This window comes from Nomascus leucogenys, chromosome 10 (assembly GCF_006542625.1).
Source record: "Nomascus leucogenys isolate Asia chromosome 10, Asia_NLE_v1, whole genome shotgun sequence".
In the NCBI taxonomy this organism is placed as follows: domain Eukaryota; kingdom Metazoa; phylum Chordata; class Mammalia; order Primates; family Hylobatidae; genus Nomascus; species Nomascus leucogenys.
This window is the reverse complement of record NC_044390.1, coordinates 46,717,733-46,726,470: the sequence shown is the minus strand read 5'-3', so window position 1 is coordinate 46,726,470 and position 8,738 is coordinate 46,717,733. Positions and strand designations below refer to the sequence as shown.

The window sequence follows — 8,738 nt, the reverse complement described above, 5'->3', positions numbered from 1 at the left end:
TTGTAGGGAACGGACGTGCCACCACACGGGGACCCTGCCACTCACTGCCCTGCCTGCTCAGAGAGAGGAGGGAGCCGAGACAGATGTGGAGCAATGGAGTCTGGAACCTGAGGACCTAGGAGCCATGGGGACAGGGACAGTGGGGAACAGAGCCATCAGCTGCCCTTAACAAAGTCTGTGATGGGCAGGGGTAGAGGCCCTTTCTGCCACTCTCCCACCCCAGGGCCCAGCAGACAGAAAGCCTGACTGGTTTCCTCTCTGTGCATATTCCGGGGCAGAGGTGGGGAAAAGGTGGGAGGGGAACCCTAACCTGGAGGAAGCAGAGTGTCTTGGGCTGGCGGTGGGCCCGGGAGAAGCACGGGAGGCTGAGCAATGAGGAGGCCCTTTCCTTTCACATGGCCCATCAGCTGATTGTCCCCTGGCTCCCTCTGCCATGTCCCAGGGTGACCACCTCTGCTGCAGGCAGCCATGGAAGCTTCGCAGAGGCTGCCTGCTGGGTGCTGGCCTGGACCCCTTCCATAGAGTCTCCTCGGCTGGCTAGAATCCTGGCCCCCTGCAGGCTGGACCCTGTTGGGAAGAGAGATGGCCAGAGTGTCCCTGGCCACTGGGCACCAGCAGGGGCAAGAGAGCCCAGTTTGAGCCAGGCAGGACAAACATTTGTGTGTGGTTGGCTCAGGAAGACTCCACCCCCAAGCCCCACCCCATGGCAGGGCATGCATCTTCTCTGTGACCTTGGTGACCTCAGGATGGGGACAGTGCCTGGAGGTCTCTCACCCAAACCAAGCTGCAAGCACTATCGCTTCTCCACCCTGTCTAGCCTGGAGATGTATGCACAGGCAGAGCCTTAAGCTTCCCAGGCTCATCCTTCAGAAACCTCCCCAGACCTGGTCCCGATCTGCCCACACCTTCCTAGCTCACAGTACAGCCCAGCATGGAGCATCCTGCTTGACAATGATGTGTTTATTGGGTGATTACTTGACAAGACCGTGGGCTTTTCCAGAACAGAGTCTTCTCTGATTTGGTCAGCTTAGCACTGGGCCTGGCTTGCCACATGTGCTCATTAAAAACCACTGATTCCATTAATAATTATGAGAAGAATGTGGACATGGGCTTAAGTGTAGTGTGTGCATGACTCTGTGAGAGCGTGTGATTGAGTGCACACATACATGAATGTGTGAGCACGTGTGCACATTTGTGTGCAGCTGTGCATATGGGTATAGTGTATGTGTGTGCACATGTGAGTGTGCAGATTCAGCATGTGTGTGTCTGTGTGAGTGTATATAGCATGTGTGTGCACTGTGATTGTGTATGCGTGTGCATGGATGTTATGGACTGAATTCTGTGTCCCCGCCCTAGTCCCTAATACCTAGTGCTGGTATTAGGAGGTGGGGCCTTTTGGAGGTGATTAGGCTGAGATGAGCTCATGAGGGTAGAGCCCCAGGATGGGATTAGTGCCCTTATACAAAGAGGAAGAGACACCAGAGCTCTCTGTCTGTCTGTCCCCCACCCCCCATATGAGGACTTACCAGGAAGGCAGCCATCCACAAGCCAGGAAGAGAGCCCTCACCAGACACCGCATCTGCAGCACCATGGGCTTGGCCTTCCAGCCTTCAGAACCTCGAGAAATAAGTATCTGTTGTTCAAGAACCCTCAGTCTGTGGTTCTTCACTCTAGCAGCCCTGGCTATGAAAGTGAGTACAGTGTGTACGTGTGTGTGTGCATGTAGGTGTGAGTGTGAGTGAATGTGTGTATGTGAGTGAATGTGTGTAGGTGTGAGTGTGAGTAAATTCATGTGTTTGTGTGTAGGTGTGAGTGTGAGTGAATGTGCATGTGTGTGTAGGTGTGTGAGTGAATGAGTGTGTGTAGGTATGTGTGAATGTGTGTATGTAGGTGTGAGTGTGAGTGAATGTATGCATGTGAGTGTAGGTGAGTGAATGTGCACATGTGTGTAGGTGTGAGTAGGTGTGTGAGTAGTGTGCATGTATGTGTAGGTGTGAATGAGTGAATGCATGTGTGTAGGTGTGTGAGTGAAAGTGTGTGGTGTGTGAGTGAACATGTGTATAGGTTGGTGTGTGAGTGAATGCGTGTGTGTAGGTGTGAGTGAATGAATGTGTGTAGGTGTATGAGTGGATATGTGTCTGAGTAAATGTGTGTGTATGTCTAGGTGTGAGTGTGTGTAGGTGTGAGTATGAATGTGTGTCGATGTGTGAGTGAATGCATGTGTGTAGGTGTGTGAGTGAATATGTATGCGTAGGTGTGAGTGTGAGTGAATGCATATGTGTAAGTGTGAATGTGTGTAGGTGTGAGTGAGTGAATGCATGTGTGTGTAGTGAATGTGTGTGTACATGTGAGTTTGAGTGGATGCATGTAGGTATGTGAGTGAATGCATGTGTAGGTGTGTGTGAGTGAATGTGTGTGTAGGTCTGAGTGCATGCATGTGTGTGTGTGTAAGTGCGAATGTGTGTAGGTGTCAGTGAGTGAATGTGTATGTGTGTGGTGAATGTGTGTGTACGTGCGAGTGAGCCTGTATGTGTGTAGGTGTGTGAATGCATGTGTGTATGTGTAGGTGTGAGTGAATGTGTGTGTAGGTGTGTGAATGCATGCGTGTATGTGTAGGTGTGAGTGAATTTGTGCATAGGTGTATGTAGGTGTGTGTGTGTAGGTGTGAGTGTAAGTGAATGCGTGTGAGTGTGTGTTCAGAGTGTTCCCAGATACCAGATGTTTAGGAGGGACCTCCCCAGGGCAGTGGCTCTGAGTCCTCTGAATCCAGGTCTCCCTCCAGAGTCCCCTGGGGTCTCTGACACCACCCTTAGCAGGTTTCCAGGCCAGTGAGGCTCACTGATTCTCCATTCTCAGAACTCTGAAATCCATGACCAGCAGCTTTTTGCCCTGGGCTGCCACTGGTTCCACATCACCGTGTTCCCCCAGCCCCCTACTGTCACACCCAGTGGCTGCTCCTGCGGGTGGAGCCTGTGGTGTCCACGACAGTCTGGGAGCTGTGGGGCCACTGCAGTCTTTTACACGGAGTCCCTGGGGAGACAGCTGTGCTTCTACTCAACAGCCTCTGCTGAAGGCCCTCGAGTGCCAGGCACTGGGCTGGCTTCTGAGAGGGAGCCATCCCAGCCTGCCTTTTGCGTATCCCTGAGAGAGATTTGAAGGAGCCTCTGGGAGGCAGGAGGGGATATTCCCAGCCGTGGCTAGAAGCTGGGAGGGCCTGAGTGTGCTGGGGAGCAAAAAAGCAGGTGCCATGTTCACACCCCTGCAGGCTCTAAGTACAGGGCGTGGTGTGCCTCTGCCAGAGTGGACCCAAAGGAACACCTCCGCCGCTTTGCCACAGAGCCTTGGCCCTCAGGTTGCTGGAAGGGGCCAATGCATTGGTGACCAGATGTGGGTGGCAGTGCCTGGGAGAGGTGAAGCTGCCTTGTGGAGGGGCTGGAGCAGGAGAAGGGAGCTGGTGACATTAAGCAGTAGCCACGACAGGTGGGAGTGAGCTGGAGGACTTCTGAGACAGGCTGGTGGCTTCCAGAGACACACTGTGCACAGGTGGGGGGCATGCGGTAGGTGGGAGCCCTGCATTCCCAGGGGTGTACATGTGGCCACTGGACATGACCTTACCAAAATGGGGAGATGGGGGAAACTGGGCTTCAAGGGGACAGGCTAGGCCAGTCTTTAAGGAGCTCATGGGGATGTGTAGGAGGGATGCTGACAAGATCTGACAGCAGCTGTTCCCAGTCAAGGTAGACACTGCTATGTGCCACACAGGGCATGCAGACAGGGCACTGCGAGGGTTGAGGGGAGTAGGGAGGGCGAAATGTGCTCCCTTGGTCTGTGGCAGCTGCCGTGCAAACTTCCTGCTGTGTGTTCCCTTGGCTTGTGTCACCTATATCCTTGATATCTGCAGCGAATGGCCAGCAACAGTGTTAATGGGTTTCCTTAACACGATCCCCTGACCAACGCGGCTGTAGGGCAGACACACCTCTCAGGCACAGAGCGAAGCCCCCATTGCAGGGTGGTCTGGGGTGCTCTGTAGGGGCAAGTGGCATCCTGGTCGTTTATTGCTTTGGCTGTTACAGGGCTCTTTCTGGAAGGCCACATCTGTTCTTGGAAGTTCACCCAGCAGCCCAAACAGACAGGTCAGATCCCAGCCCTGCAATGTGACTTATTCGGGAATCTTTAAAGTGGTTTTGAGAGTCATTTGGTGCCAGATGTACCAAATGTCTTGGATGGGTTAGAGGGCTGGGGCTGTGAGGTGAGAACTTACCTGGCATTGGGACTGCCAGGTACATCCCCAAAGCCACGCCCCTCCAGAAGGCATCTGTTGAGTTTCATATGCCCCAGGAGGACTCTATATTTAAGGCCAGGCAGGAGGACACCCTGAGAAACTACGCTGTCATGACTCAGTCTCTCAGAATGCCATGGCAGTTTAAAAAAAGTACACATACACTTTTTGCCACAACTTAGATGTCCCTCCGCCTACAGAAGCCGTCAAATAAAAAATAATTTTGCTTTAAAAAAACATGCCGAATATTTTTGACACTCAATGTCTGTTCATTTGCATGGGACACGTTCTTCCATAATGAATCATCGTAACGCTTAAATTAAACACAGTAAAAGAATGGTTAATGCCATAACACGCTGACAATTTAACCTGGCCAATATTTTTATTGCCTTGTACAATAAACCTAACAGAGCACAACTTGCTTTTGACTGGTGGAAAATCGGTTATGAACCGCCAGGGAGCGGCCAATTTTTCAAATGCAGCCATTCAGTCATACGATAGCCACTATGACTTTTTTTTCCCATACACTATTGCTGTTATAATCTTTTGAGGATATTTTATCACGGCAATAACCTCCTCAAAATCAGTCTTTACGGCAGTTAATGACTGGACAGCTGGAGCTATAACTGGCCTTGGCGTTGCCCCCAGCTATTAGCTAACAAACCAGTTGTTATCTGCAGGTAACAACCAATTTCTTGTGGAATTTTTTTGATAAAGTGCCTCCCTGGATCGAAGGTATTTTTTCCCTCTTTTGTCCCAGCTTCAAGCATCTTGGGGAGCTTGGCGAAGAGATGGAAAGCTGGTGGCTCTGTAACCCCCAAGCATGGAGCAGGATCTCTGAGGCCGCTGTGTTGCCACAGGAGAGCGGGGACTGGCTTTTATCACTGCATGGCTTTGTGAAGTGCAAGGTGAGAGTCTGGAGAAAGAGGCTGCTCTGCTGAACTGGCTGGACAGAGAAGGGAGCTGACTGCCTTGGAGACGCAGAGAATGGACCAGGCAGGGCCAGGCCTTGAGCGATCCTGGGAGTTGGGGTGAAAGCCAAACAATGGGGTCAATTCCATTGTTGAGACTCATTTGGTGCCAGATGTACCAAACATCTTGGGCAGGCTAGATGGCTGGGGCTGTGAGGTGAGAACTTACCTGGCACTGAGACAGCCAGGTACATCCCCAAAGCCACGCCCCTCCAGAAGGCATCTGTTGCGTTTCACATGCCCCAGGAGGACTCTATATTTAAGGCTCAGCAGGAGGACACTGTGAGAAACCACTAGCGAAATCTACTGAGTGGACAAGCACCTTGCGTTTGATAAATCTCTGTGTTTAGATTTCGATATCCTGGTTTCACGTGTGTTTCACTTTTGATCACCCTCATAAAATGTGAGCTTTTTAAATTCGTGATTTAAAGTTAGGAAATGTTCATCTGTTTTAAAGTGAACATCTTTTTTTATAAGGACAAGATTAGGCCGCCGCCGCGCCGCAGCTTGAGGGCGGGAGGCTGGGGGAGGGTAGTGGAGCCTGCGCCGCCGCCATGTTGGGTCTGAAGCGGCTGCTGTGGGCGCCGACGGAGCGAGCGGGCGTGCTGAGCGGGCGACAGCGGCGTGGGATCTGCCTCTCTGCGAGCAGCTGGGAGCGGCGGCGGCGGCGCCATGAGCGGGGGCACCCCTTACGTCGGCAGCAAGATCAGCCTCATCTCCAAGGCGGAGATCCGCTACGAGGGCATCCTCTACACCATCGACACCGAAAACTCCACCGTAGCCCTTGCCAAAGTTCGATCCTTTGATACAGAAGACAGACCAACAGATCGTCCAATACCACCTCGAGATGAAGTCTTTGAATACATTATATTCTGTGGGAGTGACATTAAAGACCTTACTGTTTGTGAGCCACCAAAACCACAGTGTTCTTTGCCTCAAGACCCAGCTATTGTTCAGTCCTCACTAGGCTCATCGACTTCTTCATTCCAGTCCATGGGTTCTTATGGGCCTTTCGGCAGGATGCCCGCATGCAGTCAGTTCAGTCCAAGTTCCTTAATTGGGCAGCAGTTTGGTGCTGTTGGTGTTGCTGGAAGCTCTTTGACATCCTTTGGAACAGAAACATCAAACAGTGGTACCTTACCCCAAAGTAGTGTGGTTGGTTCTGCCTTTACACAGGATACAAGATCTCTAAAAACACAGTTATCTCAAGGTCGCTCAAGCCCTCCGTTAGCCCCTCTGAGAAAAAGCCCAACCATGGAACAAGCAGTGCAGACTGCCTCGGCCCACTTACCTGCTCCAGCAGCTGTTGGGAGGAGTCCCGTATCAACCAGGCCTTTGCCATCTACCAGCCAAAAGGCAGGAGAGAATCAGGAGCACAGGCGAGCTGAAATACACAAAGTTTCAAGGCCAGAAAATGAGCAACTCAGAAATGATAGCAAGAGACAAGTAGCTCCAGGTGCTCCTTCAGCTCCAAGGAGAGGGCGTGGGGGTCATCGGGGTGGCAGGGGAAGATTTGGTATTCGGCGAGATGGGCCAATGAAATCTGAGAAAGACTTTAAGTCATCACTGGCCATCAGAGAAATGCAAATCAAAACCACAGTGAGATACCATCTCACACCAGTTCGAATGGCCATCATTAAAAAAATCAGGAAACAACAGGTGCTGGAGAGGATGTGGAGAAATAGGAACACTTTTACACTGTTGGTGGGACTGTAAACTAGTTCAACCATTGTGGAAGACAGTGTGGCGATTCCTCAGGGATCTAGAACTAGAAATACCATTTGACCCAGCCATCCCATTACTGGGTATATACCCAAAGGACTATAAATCATGCTGCTATAGAGACACATGCACACGTATGTTTATTGCGGCACTATTCACAATAGCAAAGAGTTGGAACCAACCCAAATGTCCAACAACGATAGACTGGATTAAGAAAATGTGGCACATATACACCATGGAATACTATGCAGCCATAAAAAATGATGAGTTCATATCCTTTGTAGGGACATGGATGAAACTGGAAAACATCATTCTCAGTAAACTATTGCAAGGACAAAAAACCAAACACCGCATGTTCTCACTCATAGGTGGGAATTGAACAATGAGAACTCATGGACACAGGAAGGGGAACATCACACTCCGGGGACTGTTGTGGGGTTGGGGGAGGGGGGAGGGACAGCATTAGGAGATATACCTAATGCTAAATGACGAGTTAATGGGTGCAGGAAATCAACGTGGCACATGGATACATATGTAACAAACCTGCACATTGTGCACATGTACCCTAAAACCTAAAGTATAATAAAAAAAAAAAGTGCAAATGCACAATTCAACAAGGAAGAGATTGACAGAGAGTTTCACAATAAACTTAAATTAAAAGAAGATAAACTTGAGAAACAGGAGAAGCCTGTAAATGGTGAAGATAAAGGAGACTCAGGAGTTGATACCCAAAACAGTGAAGGAAATGCTGATGAAGAAGATCCACCTGGACCTAATTGCTATTATGACAAAACTAAATCCTTCTTTGATAATATTTCTTGTGATGACAATAGAGAACGGAGACCAACCTGGGCTGAAGAAAGAAGATTAAATGCTGAAACATTTGGAATCCCACTTCGTCCAAACCGTGGCCGTGGGGGATACAGAGGCAGAGGAGGTCTTGGTTTCCGTGGTGGCAGAGGGCGTGGTGGTGGCAGAGGTGGTACCTTCACTGCCCCTCGAGGATTTCGCAGTGGATTCAGAGGAGGTCGTGGGGGCCAGGAGTTTGCAGATTTTGAATATAGGAAAGACAACAAAGTTGCTGCATAGTCTACAAACAAGTCTCTGAAAATAGGTGAATTTCTAGCTCGTCATGGTCCTGAACATTGATTTCAGCCTTTGCAAAGAATGAAGAAGTGAATTCGCTGTACATTTGCCACCAGCACTGGGTTTTTGTTTTTTGTTTTTCCGCTTAATTTCAAAGATAAAATGCAGTTACTTTTGGAGGTGGAAGGCTCATCTTAAAACATGAGCATTAAATATATTTGGAATAGCAGAAGGTTAAATAATTTCTTATGTATAGTTAAACTAAAGCAGTACTTCAGTGGGACTTACAAGTATTTTTTCATCACTGAAAGGTTTTTTTTAATCACTAAATTGTATTTGGCAATTGCAAGTTGCCTGCAGATAGGGCCGTGATACTGTGTTTTGAGCCACAGAAGGTTGTGTCTGTGTGCGCACGTGTGTGTGTGGTGTGTGTGTGTGTGTGTATCTTTTTCCTCCTTTCTGTTGGGGAATCCTGTAATATGAGGTAGCTTATTTCGTCAATTAATTAGGGTGCTGGATGGTGGAGAATTTTGTCAGTCAACTGTGTACACACCGTAAATACTGTTTCTTAGGCAAAGGTAACTTTTTTATATAGTTGTAAAATTCCATTATATTCCATTGCCAAAGAAACATTAAGAACTTTGTATAGCAGTATAAAAAGCAACTAATTTTTTAAAGAA

General features: G+C 49.3%; 1 protein-coding gene across 1 annotated transcript; it reads left to right on the top strand.

Moving 5' to 3' along the window:
- Positions 1-5,888: 5,888 nt before the first annotated feature.
- On the top strand, positions 5,889-8,061 carry LOC115837063 (protein LSM14 homolog A-like). Its single transcript, XM_030821845.1, has 2 exons — positions 5,889-6,809; positions 7,551-8,061. Exons 1-2 carry the CDS (start codon positions 5,923-5,925, stop codon positions 8,059-8,061), a joined length of 1,398 nt encoding a protein of 465 aa, XP_030677705.1. The 5' UTR covers positions 5,889-5,922.
- The last annotated feature ends 677 nt before the right edge of the window (positions 8,062-8,738 follow it).